The sequence below is a fragment of the Halyomorpha halys genome, unplaced genomic scaffold (genome assembly GCF_000696795.3).
Source record: "Halyomorpha halys isolate HHAL.00 unplaced genomic scaffold, Hhal_1.1 Scaffold199.1, whole genome shotgun sequence".
Classification (NCBI taxonomy): domain Eukaryota; kingdom Metazoa; phylum Arthropoda; class Insecta; order Hemiptera; family Pentatomidae; genus Halyomorpha; species Halyomorpha halys.
The window spans coordinates 931,078-952,354 of record NW_027112578.1 but is presented as its reverse complement, the minus strand read 5'-3'; the positions used below and the strand labels follow the sequence as shown (position 1 = coordinate 952,354).

At 32.0% G+C, this 21,277-nt stretch overlaps 1 protein-coding gene across 1 annotated transcript in view; it reads left to right on the top strand.

Annotated features, from left to right (window-relative positions):
* LOC106679372 (uncharacterized) overlaps positions 1-21,277 on the top strand; it is a gene marked incomplete at its 3' end in the record, with an annotated part of 135,074 nt that overhangs the window by 42,753 nt on the left and 71,044 nt on the right. Inside the window, 1 exon segment of the mRNA XM_014418489.2 lies at positions 17,984-18,184. Within this exon segment, the coding sequence (XP_014273975.1) occupies positions 17,984-18,184 (201 nt within the window).

Sequence of the window (21,277 nt, the reverse complement as noted above, 5' to 3'; positions counted from 1 at the left end):
TTTGGAGTTCTATCAATGGGTAGATTCTCCACATGTTTTTATCATGTCATAATATCACTTACAGAAAATTTACTTGATGTGTATATATGTATACAGTTGTAAATATCAATATATAAATTATTAAAAAAAAATAATAATAATACATTACCAAGAAATATGAAACAGATTCCTGACAAAAATGTAAGATCCGATCTCCAAATGCACGCTTCTAATTGTTGAAATTGTAAGTATTGTATATAAGAATGTAAATGGCACTGATGATTAATTTGTTTATTTATTTTTCCATGTATATATAGTTTGATAATGTTTATTTTCTTTATCTCTCTGTTTGTATATATTCAGAGAGAGATTTTATTTATTTTTTATGTAATTGGTTTTTCATTTATTTTTATTCTTATATTATTTATTTTAGTATGAATGTAATAAGTTATCACCATTACTTATTGCCCAACAACGTTTTGGCATATTGTAATAGTTTTCAATAAATATATTTTTCTTTTTTTAATCATTTATTTATTGATATTTACAACTGTATACATATATACACATCAAGTAAATTTGCTGTAAGTGATATTATGACATGTGGAGAATCTACCCATTGATTGAACTCCAAAAACACTTCTAAAGGAGATCTCGAGACCATCTTCTTTTCAGACGCCTAGGAGAATTATTAGGTAGTGAAGGAGAAGCGAGGTTAGAAACGAGTTGGTTTGGGTGGTTGGGAAGTTTATTATGGAAGGATTGGTATCTGGTTCTTGCCAAATCGGCAACATATGGGACATTGAGGTCCTGATGGATGATTTGATTTGTGACAAAGTAAGGAGCATTAAGGATTTTACAAAGGATTTTGGACTGTAAGGATTGGATTCGAGAGGAATTAGATGGTTCAGTGGAGCCCTACAGCTCAACCCCGTATGTCCAAATAGGCCTTATAATAGTCATGTAGATCAGTCTTTTGTAATTCAATAAATATAAATAAAAAAATTACTGAATTCAATAATGAAAAGACCAATACAGTGATACGTTTTCAAACATCCCAAATGGCTCAAAATGACATAATTTTATGTTTGGAAAACCTAATTGCTCCTAGCAAGTCGGTTCTTTAAATGTACAAATTGAATAATTGTATTTAATTTACATAATTCACTCATTTCTTTTGAATTATTAAATACACCTCTACGTACATATTTGATGTTTTTACTTACAATAGTTTATCATGAGCGCTAGTGATACGTGGATTTCGATCGATGATATCATCATCGAATATTAGGATACTATAAGCCATTTTTGTAATATTATTTAATCATAATTATTCAATCATAATACAGTTTTACATTTTTTTCTAGTGTTAATACAACAATCTACTTCTGCTTTTTTTAAAAGTTTTTAATATAGAAGAGGTTAATTATACCCGTAGAGGAAAATTTAAAACCAGGGCAACAACGAGCCTAATTCATAAAGGGCTCCCAGAGGTAATGGTTTCATTTAAACATTCTGCGTTTAGGGCCCCTCTAAAAAAGAAGAAAAACATACCGTGTTTTATGGACATTGAAAGGGCATTGAAGGGGACACTATGGAATGAAATGTATCTCCTCTCTGGTTACATTACTCTTCATTAAATGGAAAACCCTACTCTGCTTAAATTGTCATACTTCCCTTATTTCCTGATTTTTAAAAAAAAAATTCTCTTTGTCTGATTCCTTTTAGATCGGTACTGATAGCGAATAATCTCTCGTTTATAAAAACACATATTAATACAACATTTTTTTTATATATCTTTATTGAAATTTACAACTGTACATAATAATTAGTAATTAGTCATTTTAGTAAATTTGATGTGACTTATAATGGAGTGATACAGGCGTGTTGAGAAAGCCCCAATCATGTTTTTACATTAGCAGGTCTCGTGACCATCTTCTTTTAAGACTTCTCGGAGGATTTTCAGGAATGTAAGGGGAAGCAAGGTTAGAACTAGTGAGTTTGGGTGATAAGGAAGTTAATAATGTAAGGAATGATATCTGGTTCGGGCTAGTTCGGTAATATGTGGAGCATTAAGGGTTTTGTGAAAGATTTTGGATTGTAAGGATTGGATACGAGAGGAATTCGAAGGTTTAGTTTCTCTAGTAAGTACCGAAATAGTCGGGATACAATCAATCGACTCATTGATTGATATATTGACAATATTAGGAACTACGTTCCTCTGATTAAACATCAGGTAGTTTAATTAATTAATTTAAACAGTAGGTATGTAACTTGGAAAATAATAACGTGCTAATTAAATGGGGTATTATTTAGTTGTTGGTGTAGCGACACCGCTACCGGCTGGTACAAACTATAACTACTTGAGCCACCAAAACATGACGTAACCTACTAGCAAACTTAAACAACCAACTGCTAATACCATCAAGCAAACACCGTATATTACAATTTGTCCTTTATCCTGTATATACAATTTTACACATGTGACAACCATGTTGTATATTGAAGTATTCTTAGATATATTTTGTGAATTAATAAAGATTACAAAAGAATCTTCAGATTCAAAGAAAGCGAACGTCTAACACATAGCATCTCTCGATAGCGTTTAGTAGCCTAGAGTTGACTTAGTGCAACTCAATAAACCAAAGTGCGAATTTCCCCCTCACTGGATTTCCCTCCTTAGGAGGCAATGAGTAACAATATGAATGTCCTCTGAATTTTCTTCTCTAAAAATGTGATTGGAGTTCTATAAATCGTTAGATTTTTAAACAGCACATGCACAAACACCTTTCTAAGTTTACAACCCGTTGTAACGTATTTTTCTTGGGCGTGGCTTATGAGAGCCAATGGGAAATAAGATTCCGAAAAGGTAAGGCCTCTAAGAACGAGAGGGGGATCTGGCCAGAAAAGCGACCAGAGAAGCAGGAAAGGACCCAATGTATATACTTGTAATTGATTCAAAATAAATAGAGGTTGAAAAAAAAAAAGGAGAGCGACAGTTGTAAGTTGACGGGCTAGAGAAGAGTTTCTAAGAGGGGTTCTTCAGAAATAGAACGCCATGGCTGAGACGACACCCACGGTTACGACAATGGCTTCACTACATACCTCGAATCACACCTCCCAAATCAGCAGCTACATTAGGTAATAAGTTATAATGTAATAATCATATTTTATGCCATACCATTTGTTTGGACCATTTTAATCATTTTATAATCTCTTTTTATCATACCAATGTAAATAAACTCTTTGTTCCTTAATGTAGTTTAAATACTAATTAATTACCTAATACCACACCTTTTATATTATATAATTAATGGTAACAATATTTTATAAATATAAGAAGGTAACTTATAAGGTTAAGTGGTAACTGGTAAACAAACAAAAGGCCTTTGGAAAAGAATCCAATTATTATAATAGTTTTGCATGACTCAGTGTAAGTTAATTAATTAACTTATTTTTGGATAATTGCCTGTTATATCAACTAGGTAAGGCCCATCAGGCCTGATCTGGTACTAATAAATATAAGAGAGTCGAATTTTAATATCGATATTTTAGGAATAACTATTGGTTAAAGTACCGAATATTTTATAAAATTTGTAATAGCTAAGGTTCATAACAATTCCCAAATTTTTTCAAAGTCAAATTTGACTAACCAGTTTTGAAATTTAGGTGTGTTCTTCCCGCGAACGGCAGAAATGACTAGGTACGGGTTAAAAAACATTAATATAAATATGTGTAAAGTTTCAGGGATATAATCCGAAACAAAACGACTCCGTTAACTATATGAATATTCAGGTAGTGGATAAAGGGCTTTACACAGGACTGAAATCTAGTCCATATCCCTCGCCTAGCACATTCTTCTTTTTTTTTTTCAAAATGCATATATTTTATTGGCGTAGTTTTTTTCTGCTTTTATATGTTTTAAAATACTTATATTTTCAAAACAAAAAAAATAACTGTGTAACATTTGTGAACTGAAAAATATTTGTAAATAAACAAATTATTTGTCAATTTAATAAGATCGTAATTGTTATTATTTTATGTCTAATGTAGAGTTCTTGAAATAAATTAAACTAAATCGTACTGCGAAAAAATTTTAAACACACAAATAAAAATCGAAGATCGATAGTTGACCGTGAGTAATAATAGAAAAGGAAGATGGTTCGGGTGCGGTCAAAGAAAAACTCAAATAGGGATTAAACTACTTATATTGAGCCAACGTTTCGGCCCACGTTGCAAGGCTTCATCGTAACATACAGACTAGAGGTCAAAGCCAAAGTCAAATTATACTTATTCTTTCCCTTTGGCTCTGACCTCTTGTCTATATGCGCTGATAAAGCCCAGCAGCGTGGGGCGAAACGTTGGCACAATATAACTATTTTAGTTTTCTTTTGAGAACTGCTATACAAGATCCGTAAATGCCTACCCCCTACATACTTCCTCATTATCCGTTCCTATCTCTCCGACAGATGATTTTAAGTAAATTACAACGGCGCTTATTCATCACTATTCCGTCAGTCTTCTGGTGTACCTCAGGCTAGTATCCTTGGTCCTATCCTTTATACAGTTTTCCCAGCTGACATCCCAACCCTTCCTAACACTATCCTCACCACGTATGCCGATGACACATGACTATTGTCAGTGAACAATGATCCTTACATTGTATCCCAAACCCTCCAATCCCACATCACCACCCTTGAAGAATGGTGCCAAAACTGAAGGATTAAAATAAATTCCAATAAATCCTACCAAATCACATTTACCCTTCGACGTAAACCCATGACCTCTTGCCATACAGTATCCTTTAAAAGGGCCCCCACTTATTCCTGTCGAACAGATCCGTTACTTAGGACTACATCTCGACAAACGAGTGACATGGAATCCTCATACAAGAATAAAAGGACAGGAAACTGCTCGTAGAATCCGACTATTGCAACATTTACTAGACAAACGGTCTAAATGGCCAATCCATTAGAAAAGACTGATTTACATGAGTATTATAAGATCTATCTGGACATACGTAGTTGAGCTTTGGGGCTCCACTAAACCATCGAATTCCTCCAGAATCCAATCCTTACAGTCAAAAATCCTTAATGCTCCTAACTTTGTCACAAAGCAAGTCATCCATCAGGACCTCAATGTTCCATATTTTGCTGATTTGGCCAGAACCAGATACCGTTCCTTCCATAATAAACTTCTCAACCACCTAAATCCACTTGTTTCTAACCTGGCTTCTCCTTCATTACCTAATAATCCTCCTAGGTGTCTGAAAGAAGATGGCCTCGAGATCTTCTCCTCTAGAAATATTATTGGAGATCTATCGGTGGGTAAATTTTCCACATGTTTGTATCATGTCACTATGTCACCTACAGCAAATTTACTTGTTGTATATATATGTGTGTACAGTAGTAAATAACAATAAGTAAATTATAAAAAAAAAAAAAGTTTTCTTTTGACCGCAATCGGACAAATAATGAACAAAATAAATAAATATTTTGCATGAACATTCTGATTTTGTTTCCTTTTAAAGATTTATTTATGTACTTCCGATATAAATTTTATTTTACTTTATACATTCAAAGTAAGTTGCATGCACTTTTAGTGGTAATTAACGCATGCGCAAACATATTTTCACTGGCAATACGTTTGCTATGTTTGGCATGATTTGACATTACTGTAAAATGAACGTATTATAAATTTGATCAAACAGCATCCACTATATTTTTAGTTTCTTTTACTTCTGCGCAAAAGTAATTTTCGATTCGATTCAATACGCAAAATTTGGATCATTGTTTGTGAGACATTTGGGATTATTCTATACTTAGTAATTATACATTTTATAAAATTCCATTATTTCGCTTACAAATATGAAAAATTAGTTTTCTGGAGAACTTTATTTCAAAAATTTGTAAACGAAGATTTAATTTTCAAACGGCAGTTACAACATGCGACCACAAAGTTGTCAAAATACGTTTTTGGGACATATTATGTAGAACATATCTTGTGTCCTTCGACAACACTATTTTACTTCTGAACCTCAACTGATACTAATTAGGGACATAGTATTTATTATATCCACATACGAGGAAGATGGAAGTTGGAAAGAAACTTGCGGGAGGAGGTAGAGGGAACTGGGTAAAGACATATCCAGGAGTAGACATCCTGATACTAGTGACTATAGGAACGTGTTGAACACTATCAAGCTTTGAAGTGGTATGTATAATGTCGTCAATTGCGATGCCAGGATAATTGCGGAAGGTAATTATCCAAATATATATATATTTATTAATTAAGATTACTTTCGTCCTACAAAAGTATTACAATTATTGAATTCCTTTTCAAAGGCTTTTGTGTTAACCTATTTACCAATTATATATCTTTATTTTTATGAAATATTGTTACTATTGAAAATATATAATATAATAAGAGGTGGTATTGCGTAACATAATATTATATAAACAATATCAAAGTATTTATTTACATTTGAGTGCAATAAAATGAAATTATAAAATGATTGAATAAATCAGATTAATGGTTTTCCATAATTTACATTATGAATTATTACCTATTATATTTAAATAGCTACTGATTTGGTAGACGTGGTGTGTCTTAGCCGTGGATTTCAATTTCTGAAGATACCTCTAGCTCCCCTATCTCAGTTTTCTTACTCCTGTCTTCTGTGTTCCGTGTTCGATTAACTTCTCCTCCCCCACTTGTTCCAAAAAGGGTCACACCCAAGAAAAATTCGTTTTATAAAGAATCGTTTGTATAAACTTCCTGAATAATGGTTTTTGCATCTTGTATCCATTACACTCGATGGGAAGGTTATCAATGTGTTGACAGGTATTAGCAAAGCTGTGCCAAAAACACAAAAAGACATTTGTCATATTTTTGTAGTCGGAATTGTTAAAACTTCGATATATAGCAAAATAATCGGAAAATAACACTTACACGGATTGATATAATTAACTTATACATATATATTATATCATATATCATACATATAGTACGTAGGCTCCTGGTTACTTCCTTAATATTCCCCGACTTTGATTATTGTTGTGTGGTTTACGGAGGTGTCTCTGGGAACCTCGATGTAAAATTAAAACGGTTAAATAATTGTTTTGTACGATTTATCTTATATATTATATATCCCCAGGGACGCCTATGTCACCTGATTTTATGAAGAGTTGAAGTGGCTTTAACCCTCCTTCCGTCGTAGTTTCTTGCTTACTTCCTCTACAAAGTTATCCAATCCCGCCGTCCATCGTACATCTCTGATATCCTTTAATTTAAATCCTCAGTGCATTCCCGCAATACCTGCTCACGACCTTCACACTTACATGTAAAAGCCCGTTCTATTCCCTCCTTTATTCGTAGTTCAAATACCCTTCCAATCTTCAAATCCCGTATCTTCGACTACCTTCTGACCACACAACTCCTGAAGAATAACAAGTGAAAGTTTCAAATAATGTTTATATATTTTCTGTACTTAATGTTTTCATTTATACTCGTAAATATGTATATTAGCAGAAATTGTACCTTTTCTTTTATAATTTTTAGTTTAATTGTATTTAATTTTTATCATTTATTATCAGAAGTGTTAGTCATCTTATGTTTTATGATATGACATGTGGTTTTATTTTATTTGTTCTATTATTATTTTATATATTTTGTTAATTATTGTTGTTCATTTTTATCTTTTCAAATTCATTATTTTATAATATCTTATGACGTTTTACAATTTCATTTTACTCTAAGGCTCTAAAAGCCTAATTTTGACGCCTGTATATTATTCTAAGGGATCAATCCCAGATTAAATAAAGAATATTATTATTAGTATTATTATATACATATATGTTTTCATTAAAGTAATGAAAAATTGAGGTGAAATAACTAAGCCCATCTGGTTATACAGGAATATAAAATAAAAGTTATTCGAAATATAAAGCCAAAATATTATTGAAATTTAACCACACAAATTGTTCGTTTAACTGTGTAATAATTAAAAAATATATAAAGATTCGTATAACATAGTTTTTCATTATTATTGTCCACCAGTTCTATAGTTAGCCATTTTAAACTTTAAAACAGGAGTTCGTTTTACTGAGGGGCTTTCAGAAAAGACTTATGCCCCTAGGGTTTGAACACAGAACTGATATTCCGTGCGACATATTAACATTGCACTATACAAAGAAACTGTCAGCCCGTGACCTCATGTATCTTTAATTATCCCATTCGTTTCTAGTTCGTTCTCTGTGTCACATAGCTTTTACTTCGAGAAACAATGCACTCCTGTGACAGCACTACTAGATATTTGTTATGAGATATATTTTCTCTATTATAAATGTTATGTCCTTTTACCACTGCATAAAGAAACTCATTAAGCTGAACGTCCATTCCATGTACATACAAAAGTTATTCACATGTATATAATCAGAAAACAATCAGACAATGTGAAATCAAACGAAATAAATAGTCATACTACTGTGACTATGTAGTACGTCAGTTTACAGAAAAACATATAAATAAATACATTAAAAAAATAATACATAGATTAAAAAAAAAAGTTAGATAAAAGAAATACTTGAATGAAGAAACAAGTAAAAAATAAATAATTTAATGAATAAATAAGATAAGGGAATAAATAAGTTAAAACACAAATCGACAGGCCCAGAAATCAAAATAAATAAATCAAGGAATAATCTCAGAGCTAATTCTCAGCAAGTGATGAAGATTGATCCCCAAGGAGTCCAAAAGATGAATTAATCAAAAAGGTTTTACAATTCCATTCTCAGTTACCTGACAGTCCAGTGGCTTACAAAGTACAATTAATAATATTTAATTTTATAAGTTAGTAATTTATATTATTAACTTTATTCCTATTAGTGATCTTATTTTTGTTTGTTAATGATTATTCAATAAGTATAATGTGGGGAATGGTTAGGGATATCTTTAGTTCGAGACTAAACCAACACATTTTCAATTGTTAAAAACAATTTAAATTCCTATAATAAATATATAGTAAAAGAGAAAATTTATTTTTCCACCACACATTTTTATTTAATTAATGAAAACTATTTATAGTAAACAAGTCAAAATTGATGGGACTACCAAGTATAGTTAGATGGAATAAAAAATGGCGCATTTTAAAGTTACAAAACTTTATATAAATGATTTTTTATTATGAGCTCCATTTCCTTAAAACTGATTACCTTATGTATGTACAATCTAATTACCTTCAATTGAGCAATGCCAGATATTTTGGTAAAATTTTGAAAATCTCGATTTGAGTAATTAATTATTATATTATAAAAATATTTTGATATGCAATCAGCTTTATTATGGTTTGAAAAATTTGTTATGATATGACATTAAAAACTTAAGGCTAATTTTAAATTGAATAAATAAAAAAAATACATAATTTAAATTTTTATAATTTTTTTAATACAATTTTCATTTAAAAAATATTTTATCATAACCTATTAATTTCAAAAATATATACCGATTTTTCGGTATTAGGTTATGATTTAGTTGTCACTAAATACAGTAAAATTTAGGTATAACACTCAATCGGAAGGATATTTTGTTCTTATTAGGAGGTTTAGGTTAAGAAGACTAGTTTCATCGATTGTACTGATCTCTGGTAAAACTAAGATTTAAATAACTTAGCGTTTTCTGAGAGTTTTTTTAAAACTACGGTAACTTTTCAACTTGTTTCTGGTTTACTGTTATGTTAACCATGTTACCAAGGTTATCTGAAACTGAAATAACTGCAAAATACTACAATTCCTTGAGCTAATGTTTGATATTGTGGGTACAAATAAATTTAAAATTGATTCAACAGCCACTTTTGTGACTTGAAAACGCTGAAAAAAATCTTCATCCAACCTCTGTAAAATAATATTTGGTCGAGGTCGGAATACTTTTCACTATTGCCTGAGCAACTAATTCTTTGAAGTCATCGCCGTCTGAAAAATGATTCGAATGATACAATACATCTTTGAAGGATAATAGATTTAACTGGAACTATGGTAGGTATGGTTGGTATACTAAACGTAGATTTTCTCTAAATCTAAGTAAAACTGTATATAATTGGTCAGTAAAGTTTATAGCTAGATTTCAAAATTAACGTTTCTGAAGTAACTGATAATTATTTATTTTACCCGAGATTAGGGAAATCGTAGGTTAAACCGTGATGATGCGACCAGACCTTAGTCCCTGAGGTATCTTCTGAAAGTATAGGTATATAAAAAATATATGTACTTTTTTTTCCAGTACTAATCGTTAGACAAGAAGGCATTGTAAGGAGAACATGATGTATGTGTACGGTAGGGAACGCTAGGTCATTAATAAGGTCTTGTCTTTGCTCGGCTATACACCGCCTGCCACACCACCTCCTTTGGTTCCTCTTTCTTCTATACCTAATGGCCCTCCCTATACCCGAGCCTTTCCAAAGGATTCTACTTTATGATGCCTGGCATCCTTCTGCTCTGTCATAATTGGTAAACGTTTAGAATATCGATCAATTAATAAAATATCAAGCTTATGAAAGAAAGATACCACGTAGCAGATTGATGTAGGAAAATGTTTGATGAAAAGAGGTAGTTAGGGTCTGATCAGCACATCTGGCTAGCAAAACTTTATTTTTATTTGAGGTATTCTACATATTGTACTGTAATATGGAGTTAATTTGTAACAACTCTAACAGCTTTAGGACAGTATGTAGGGCGACCTCAGAAGAGAAAGAAAAAAAATACAGTCTAAGATACTATCTCTAGAATACGTCCAATTCTAGATAATGGGGTGTTTAGAAAAAAATGACCGCTTTTCAAACTAATATTTGTATTATTATTTCTTTTTTAGAAGATGGCCTCGTGACCTTATATTGTAAACTGGTTTTAGAGTTCTACTACTGGGTAGTTTCTCTACATCCTGTATCATATCATTATGTCATTAGGATCAAATTTACTTGTTGTATTTTTTATACAGTTGTAAATATCAATAAATAAATATAAAAAAATTATTTCTTTAATATAAAATACAATTAATACTCAAAGTATAGTCCATAGTTATCAACCGTCATTAGCCATCAACTAGTCAATTGCTCAATCCCAGGCTGATACCATTCTTTGGGATGGTTGTCAAAGAACTCTTGGACTGCAATTTCAACTTCCACAAAATTATCAATTTTTCTCCTTGAAGGAAATGGGCCATGGATTGAAATATGTAGTAATCTGATGATGCAAGTTCTGGACTATATGGGGGATGTGGCAGGAGTTGGAACCAATGAACTTTTCTTTATTTCGAAGGGAAGTGATTGCTGATTGCTGATGAGTAAGTTCGCGAGTAACAGGATATTTCACACCACACTCCCAGGCCAGTTCGCGAGTACTTGTGGCCAGATTTGACTCAGCAGCTTCCTGCAGAACCTCATTAATATCCATTAATGGTCGTCCTGAGCACTTCTTCCTTTCTTCGTATCTCCAATGCTAAATTCTTTAAACCAACGCCGCACAGCGTGCTGGTCAAGGACACCTTCTCCTTCATATTTATTAATTTCACGAGTTGCTTCAGCGGTGTAGAATTTTTTACTAGTTATGCCTTAAAATTAAGAGAATTTCGTTGGACACTATCATGATTCTTCTTTGAAACAAATAACTAAACTTAAGAAGTCGAGTGGGATTAATAACGCTTATAGAATGCTCTAAATGGATTATTAAGTATTGATAAGTATTAAATATGATTAAAATATTTGGAGTATTTCAAAATCTTGAATTTGATAAGGTGGTCATTTTTTTTTTTTTTTTTTTTTTATACACCCCATTATATTCAAAACTTTTTTTTTCAGATGTACAACTATTGATAACGCACCAAAGTAATAAAGCATAAAATTACTTTATTTTGGCCACTTTACGACATTGTCTATTTTTATTTTACAAAATTATTCTAAAATTTATGAATAGTAATTTATTTAGAAAATAAAAACGATTATTGAAACATGTTAGAAAAAAACTAAAGTTATCTAATCAACCCATAACAATACATTTGGGAAACTTACATTCAAACTATAAGGTATCATATCCGTTCAATCGTTAACCAGAATAATTGATAAATAAATCAACCACAGAGAAAATTGTTTTCTGTTACACTGTAGCTGTGAGTCAACCCTGTGGATTCTGGAGCCCTTCTGGAGTCCACCCAGCCTCATAAATTGGGTACACTTAATTGGTTTAAAATGTGGTGGTTGGGCGTGATACTGGCCCTTAATGGGTTGTAGTGGTACAGATTTTAATTTAATTTAATTATTATTTTTAATCATGAACTCCATACTTATAACGAATTTATTAGTTCATTATCATTAATTTAATAATTGTAAATTCGTATCATTCTTATTCATTTCATAAGTTCTTAAATATTTTTTTTATTTTACTTTATTTTAATTTTAGTATTTTATATTTATTTGCTTTTGGTTAATTGAATAATTAGTTTTATGGCTAGAGATTAATTCATATTGTACTATCCTAGGTTATGAATCGTACTAACCTCTACAATGCTCTAGTAATCAATAGCGAGACTAGCTTTAAATTTTATTAATTTTTATAATTTCTGTACTTTTTAAAATTTTTTTTTATTTAATACCGAACAGGCCTGGTGGGCCTAACAAGATTCATGTAAGAGGTACATGAATCCAGCTTAATATGGAGTGTTGCAGGCGTGTAGAGAAACTACCCATTGGTAGCACTTTAATGACGTTTTACATAAGCAGGTCTTCTTTTCAGGCACCTCGGAAGATTGTCAGGAATGGAAGAGGAATCAAGGTTATAAACTAGTTGATTCGGGTAGTTAGGAAGTTTATAATGGAAGGAATGATTTTTGGTTCGGGCTTGAACGGTTACATTCATTAAGGTCTTTATGTATGATTTTATTTGTAATAGTAAGGAGCATTGAGAATTTCATGAAGGATTTCGGATTATAAGGATTGGATCTGAGAGGAATTCGAAGGTTTAGTGGAGCCCCAAAGCTCAACTCCGTATCAGAGTAATGTAGATCATTCTTATGTAATGAATTGGAAGTTTAGATCGTTCGTCTAGTAAATGCTGTAATAGTCAGAATCGACGAGTAGTTTCCTATCTATTCAGTCTTGTTTTAGGATTCCAGATTAGTCGTTTTAGAAAAAAAAAAAAGAAGTTGAGATAAAATAAAATTTAAGAGAGAGAATAACAGAACTGATAAATATGGAACATATAACAGGATGTCCTTTAGCAGCCTGGGTTTCAGTCTTCGAGTTACGGTTGGGTTTCCCCAGGTAACTGGGAGTGGAACTTCATGAACCTGTTTTTGATATAATCCTCTATTTTCTCTACTTGCAATTACAAATGTAATTGGCTGTTTTATTTCTGTACATTATTTTGCACCGATCAATAGATGTCATCTGGTCGTGCCATATTAGATGTACTTTTCTAAAATTAACAAAAAAAAAAACATTCAAGCAAGACAGAGATATGAAGCATTTATAGAAAAAAGTTAATGGATCTTTACTACCTTATTTGGTAAATTTATTTATTTATTTTTTATTTATTGACATTTACAACTGTATAAAAAATACAACAAGTAAATTTGATCATAATGACAAATAATATGATACAGCATGTAGAGAAACTACCCAGTAGTAGAACTCTAAAAACAGTTTACAATATAAGGTCACGAGACCATCTTCTTTTCAGGCGCCTCGGAGGATTGCCAGGAATGGAAGAGGAAGCAAGGTTAAAATTAAAATATTATATTAAAAAAAATTAAAATCCAATCTGAACCACTACAACCCACGTAGGGTCAAGGTTCAGTACTTTGTAAGGTAAAGGTATTATATGGTTTATTTATTTATTTACTTTATCTGAAACAATGTTTCGGACATCTTTCCCTTATCCTGTTCGTTTACAAATTATTACGTTATGAATAATTGAATATTATCAAACTTTACAAGTACTAATAAATTTAAATTGTTCATAATTATATTAAAATATTGTATATTAATAATAATTGAGAGAAGGCAATTATAGGAACATTTTTATTATATTTATCTTAATTATTCGATACATCCTTCTTTTATGAGACTTGTCACGATTATAAAATTGTATATTATCATTACTTATTAAATGGATATTGTTGTAACAATAACTATAGATAACAACAAGCTGTTTTTAACGACATCAGCTCAATTAGATTATTCGAGAATTTTTTCTAAATGTTTTTAGCTTCATGGTAGAATAAAGCTAAATTGAACCAATACAAACCATCGAGGCCTCTTAAAGTGAACAAACCCTAATGCAGTCGGTAGTAATAAAGTTTCAGAGCCGATGGGGCTATAAAGTTCTTGGAACCACTTTTATAAAGCAATATAATTTCATTTATTATCAACTGCTATTAAAAGATAAATAACTCTATTAAGGTACTTTTTATTACGCTACAAGATGTGGACAAGCGTTAGCATCTGGTCAAATTTGTAGATAATAAAATTTATGTTTTTTTTTTAATTTAAACAATCCAATCCATTACAAAAGACTGATCTACATGACTATTATACGGCCTATCTGAACATACGGAGTTAAGCTTTGGGGCTCCACTAAACCATCAAATTCCTCCAGAATCCAATCCATACGGTCCAAAATCCTTCCTAAAATCCTTAATGCTCCTTACTTTGTCACAAATCAAGTCATCCATCAGGACCTCAATGTTCCATATGTTGCCGATTTGGCCAGATCCAGATACCGTTTCTTCCATTACAAACTTCTCAACCACCCAAATCCACTTGTTTCTAATCTGGCTTCTCCTTCATTATCTAATAATCCTCCTAGGTGTCTGAAAAGAAGATGGCCTCGAGATCTTCTCCTCTAGAAATGTTATTGGAGTTCTATCAGTGAGTAGATTCTCCTGTTCTCCTGTTCTTCTGTTTGTATCATGTCACTATGTCACCTACAGCAAATTTACTTGTATATAGGATGTAAGGATCCCTTGAAAGGATGTAATTTAATGAGGAATACTATTCACGATGATCTGCAACACATAAGTTATTATATGAATCTATTTGTAACCCTATGATTTACAAGATAAAAAATAAAACAATACGAGTTGAAAAAAAAATCCTTTATAAAGAAAAACTTTTTCTTCGAATTCCCAAAAACTTTTAATTTATTTCTAATCTAATGTATTATTAAAGTCTTTTGAGGTACCTAAGGCACCCCTGCACAGGTGAAATGACATTAAATCAAAGATTGAAGTTCAGATTGATCTTGCAAGGTTAGATTGCAAAGAAAATTTTGAAATCTGATTATTTCAACTTTGAAGTGAATCGAGTACTAAGAAAAAGGAGGGGAGAATGTGAGTACTTTGTTAATGTAGTGCGCTTTGCTTTATCTTGCATACAAATACTGAAATAGCACGTTCACAAGCTTTCTGTACATTACAAATCAAACAACTCGTAAGGAAAAAAAATGGAAGAGATAAATATTAATGTTAATCCCAAGAAGACTGGTTGTATTATTTTCTCCTTCTAGAAGATCAAGCGCCCACTTCCTAAAGCTTATAGGGTTGTTACGGTTGTCATGGTGAAATAAAAACACTAGCGATATCTGTGTAGACAAAGGGGCATGGTTTTGAGAAGGTTAGTGTTTGGTTTTTGAACACGTTACGCGATTGTTCAATATGAAGTGATGATAGTTTATCAGGGTCTGTGTCTTTACTGTATCGAAATATCACCATAATATTTTTTGAACTAAAAATTTTATCTTGTATATTTTGTTTTTCGAAATTATTCTACTTCAATTGGCGGTCATTAAAACTAGAAGTGTGGATATAGTGCAGTGCGTGGCTAAGTTTCTTCAGCACGTTCTGGATAGGAGAGCGGTGTCAAGGGTTCATCTTCATACTTCTGGGGAAGGTGAGATGGTGGCCGAAAAGGAGATATCGGACAACCTTGTATTCTGCCAAGAGTACACCCAAGGACTCCCTACGTGGGGTTCGAACTAAACTTTTTTTTTTATGTTCCACTTTTGTGAAATAGTGTAAATTTAGTTAATAAGGTTAAGCTAGAAATTGTTTTTTGATTTTTATTTATTTATTTATTTATTGATATTTACAACTGTATAAAAAAAATACAACAAGTAAATTTGATCATAATGACATAAGATATGATACAGGATGTAGAGAAACTACCCAATAGTAGAACTCTAAAAACAGTTTACAATATAAGGTCACGAGGCCATCTTCTTTTCAGGCGCCTCGGAGGATTGCCAGGAATGGAAGAGGAAGCAAGGTTAGAAACTAGTGGGTTTGGGTGGTTAGGGAGTTCATTATGGAAGGAATAATATCGGGTTCGGGCTAGATCGGTTACATAAGGAACATTTAGGTCTTTATGGATGGTTTTATTAGTAACAAAATAAGGAGCATTGGGGATTAAGCTAGCGATTTAAGTTAAGGTTAAGTCAACCTATAAGTTTTGTTTGTTTTATTAATTGATAAGAATTTTTTTTTCCTTTTTCATATTGTATTATATACTTAACACATTTTCTTTTTATTTATTAAACTTTAGTTCATATAGCTCTGCTGTTCTTTCTTATGCATATTCACTGCTTTCAACTTGTTAATTTACTTTTGTGCTTCACTTAATATTACGGTGGGTACCACCCCTAGGTTTACTCTTATTTACATGTAAAGGTATTCACCAGTGGTCATACTCGCCTCTGCCATGAGAAAATAAAGCTGATTAAGACTAAGCCTTACAATCTTAATCACCTACTAACATCTCCTAACCATTCTCATTGCGTCAAACTACTAATTTATAAAAATATACTTAGACCGCCCCTCATTATATATATATTATATATATACTTAGCAATATATATATATACACTTAGCATTGGCTAACATAGCACCCAAAACTGCGAAGAAACTCCAACAGATTCAGGGTAGTATGCTGAAACGTATTGCGAAGCATGCTTCTTTATAAAGAGCGATAATTGACTCCATGAAGCCATATTAATAAAATTTAGTCATTATTAACAACTTCTGAAGGTTATATTTTCAATTAATAAACATAAATGTTTGGACTGACTGCGTTTCCATAAATGCGTAAAGCAAAAACCCATATTAACTCCTTGCAAACGATATTTTTCTTTTTAATTTATCCTATTATATAATATGAAAGGGGGTCTTGGTCATTTTTGACATACGGAGGGGATGGGGAGAGGAGTTATCTACAGGTACAACTCTATTCCAAACATAGGAAAAGTTTTAAGGGGTGGTAAAGTTTTAATTTCCCAGGACCACCACAGAAATAAAATTTGACCCTCCAAATTAGAAACGGCGCCGCTGCAGTTCCAAGAACTGCAACTCCACTAGTTAGTCAATTTAGCTTTTTCTCAATTCCTGATTATTGTCAAATAGATTGTAAAAAATTATCAACCAGCCAAATAAGTAATATAAAGGATTAAAGTTTTCGGACATATTATACACACATCGGTGTTTAGTTACAGAAATATAATTTTATTTATATTCTGTTTACTCACAAAACTGATGAAGTACCAATTTCAAAAACCTTGCAATAACATTTTTTAAAATTTTAAATAGTTTAACATTGCTCAGGGATCCTCAGGTCGATAGTGTAATATTGTATATAAGAGTGTAAATGCGACTGTTGATTATCTTATTTATTTATTTTTTCATGTACATAGTTTAGTTGTGTTTATTTTCTTTATCCTTCTGTTTGTATATATTTATAGAGAGATTTTTTTTTCATTTCTTTTTATTGCTATGCTATATTATTTCAGTATGAATGTGATCAGTTGGTATAAGCTACTGCCCAACAACTTTACGGCATATTGTAATATTTATCAATAAATACAATCTGAATATAGAAAAAAAAATTAATTTATTTCCTTAAACACTCCTGGGCACAACTTATTTTGTTCCTTACTATATTTTATATAATGTTTTTAAACGTTATCCTTAGAGAGACTCGGACCCATACAACGTGATGAGGGCCAACGGATGGACCTGGAGCCAAAACAAAGATGATATATTGAGGACGAACAGCGAGTGCCAACGGTTGTACAAGGAGGACTGGGAGTCGCCGATCCCCTTCGTCGGCCCCATCCATCGCTTCCAATGGAGGACCACTATGTCCTACTATATGTGTCTCTTCACGCTGAGGGTGACTTTTTTTATATTATTAATTTTTATTACTTGACATCTCTAATTTGTTTATTGGTAGTACCTGCATTGAAAGTTATAATAAAATTTGAAATGAAATGAAAAACAGTTTATTATTCGGGGACTAGGTCCATTTAGAACAATTACAATGGTAATTTTAATCTTTATGATAACATTTATTGGCCATAAAACAGCGTGGCCACACTTAATTATAACTTAGAAACAAAAGATTAATTAAAAAATTAACTGTATAATAGAATACAAAACAAAAAGGTAATTACAAAATATCTTTACTGTTATAATAATGGATTAGATTAGTGAAGCAAAAGGTAGATAAATAGAAGGGATTTAAACATGGGAAGGATTGGTACATGACGTATGTTAGAGGGAATGGAGTTCCAGAGATATGAAGCTGAGGTATAAAACGATATATATCAAACGTAGCAGTTCCGTGAGATGGAGCATAGATGTCAGATAAATGTACTTGATAGTACGGAATTGGGCTGAGAATTTGAATTGCAGGTTTTATAGAATATAGGATGGTGTACGCTAATATAGCAACGTAACGCTGATTCTGTTTTTGTCCTGCTGGTGACCTTCTATGACCAAGCGGCATCCTTAGATTCTTAAGATACAGGGATCTATGACCATAAATTATTTTTGATTGAAATTATTTTTAGAACATCTTTCTGTTATAAACTATACGCTTGATTTTTAAAATCAATAATTTATTATTTAGATCCGAATTAGATCAGTAGGAAGATCCGAGTGCGGTCAGAGAAACTTTTTTTTTTTTTTTAATTATTTATTTATTGTAATTTACAACTGTACAAAATAATACAATAAGTAAATATGTAGTATGTTTCATATACACTTGAAAATCATGGGAAGGAACCACCCATTGGTGGTACTTCAACCATTAATTTAAACTAGAAGGTTTCGTGGCCATCTTCTTTTCAGACGCCTCGGAGGATTATCAGGGATTGTTAAGGATGAAAGATTAAGAATTAATGGGTTAGGATGGTTAAAGAGTTTGGAATAAAAAGACGCATATCTGGTTTGGGTCAAATCTGCAACGAATGGGATGTTAAGGTCTTTATGAATGAGTTTATTTGTGACGTAATAAGGAGCATCAAAGATTTTACGTAGGATTTTGGATTGTAACGATTGGATGCGGGAAGAATTTGATGGTTTAGTGGAGCCCCAGAGCTCAATTCCATATGTCCAAATTGGTCTGATTATTGTAGTGTATACTAATTTTTTGTAGTGAATGGGAAGTTTAGAGCGTTTGTCAAGTAAGTGTTGTAGCAATCGGAATCTACGAGATGTTTCTTGTCGTTTCAGTCTTGTGTGTGAATTCCAAGTAAGTCCCTTGTCAAGATGGAGTCCTAAGTATCGAATCTGTTAAAAAAAAAAAAAAAAATTGTAAACACTGAATATAGAAAAATAAAAGTGACCAGGAAATTTAAGTACTTAGGAGAAATAATTTGTCACAACGGTTCTGAGAAAGAGAGCATACGCGAGAAAACCACCAAATTAGAAAATTTAATCTTTCAAACAGCTAAAATTTACAATAAGAAGAACCTCTCCTCCAATGCAAAGTTAAGGCATTACAACGTTGTGATAAGGCTTGTGATACTATACGGAGTGGAGACCACATGCCTATCCAACTTGGAAAAACTGCTAAAAATAGAAAGGAGGATCTTAAAAAAAATCAATGGGCCCAGGAAAACACAATAAGGTTACAGGCTAAGATCTAACGAAGAGATCTACAGAAAAATCAAAGATCTGCTAACCGAGATGTGAACCAGAAGGCTGATGTTCTATGGGCACATGAAGATGATGAAGGAGGAAAGATTGAAGATTGTACAAAAACATGGCCAGGATACACGAAGCAAATGAGAGAGGAATTCAAGAGACTTAAAATTTCAGATACCGACTGTCTGGATTGTGATACGTATAGGAAAACTTTGAAAAATCTCACCAATATTGGAAGAGGAAAAAAAAAATGGTTACGAAGTGGTTCTAAGAAAGAAAAGAAAGGCAGTCGAGGATCATGAAACTGCGATGGGAAGAAAGAAAATGAAGACTCCCAAAGAAGACTAACCAATGATATTCTCGTGGTCCTTAGTGGCAGCTACGTGATAAAAAAAATTTAAAAATAGCGAGCGATAGAATGCAGAATTACATATCTTTCTTCTACCCAGTGGATGTGGTCAAAGAAATAAAACTCAAATACTCATAAAACTAATAAGAAGCAACATTTCGCCCCACGTTGCAGCTTTGATGAAGCCCTATAATGTGGGACGAAACGTTGGCTCAAATTAAATAGTTTTATGATTACATCTTTTTTTTTTATCCACTCGGACCATATTCCTGTTAATATGTGTACATGTGTGTGTATGCGTGTGTGTTTGTGTGCATGCGTGTATAATGGGCTTAGGCCTGCTACCCTCCCCCTCCCCCTCCCCTTGGTGTAATCCTGCCAACGCCAGTGGAGTAAACTATGGTACGGCTTAAACTAAAAATAATAAAATATATATATAAAAAAAAAAACAATAGTAAACTAAAAATGATTTATAATGAGGTGTAGGTAGTTGACCGTAGATTGATGATTGGAGAAGTTTGTCGGGGGGTGCTATGATAAATAAACAAAACCATATTTATTTATTTTATGCCAAGGTTTCGACCTGAGTTTCAGGTCTTCATCAGGGCTATAGAACAAAAGAGATGACAACAACATTTAGAGTAACAGACAATTGAAAAGGAATAGTATACAAACAAATTTAGAATTATACGAAATATTGAATTAAATCATAAATGATAAAAAAAATTGATAACTGATAATTGAATTACCTACATGATATTATATTACATCTGTAACTGTTTTCAATTTACTACCATACAATTCCACGATTATCAATCAATTAAAATTTTGTACTATTCAATTATCAGTTATCAATTTTTATCATTTATGATATAATTCAATATTTCGTATAATTCTAAATTTGTTTGTATACTATTCCTTTCCATTGTATGTTACTCTAAATGTTGTTGTTATCTCTTTTGTTCTATAGCCCTGATGAAGACCTGA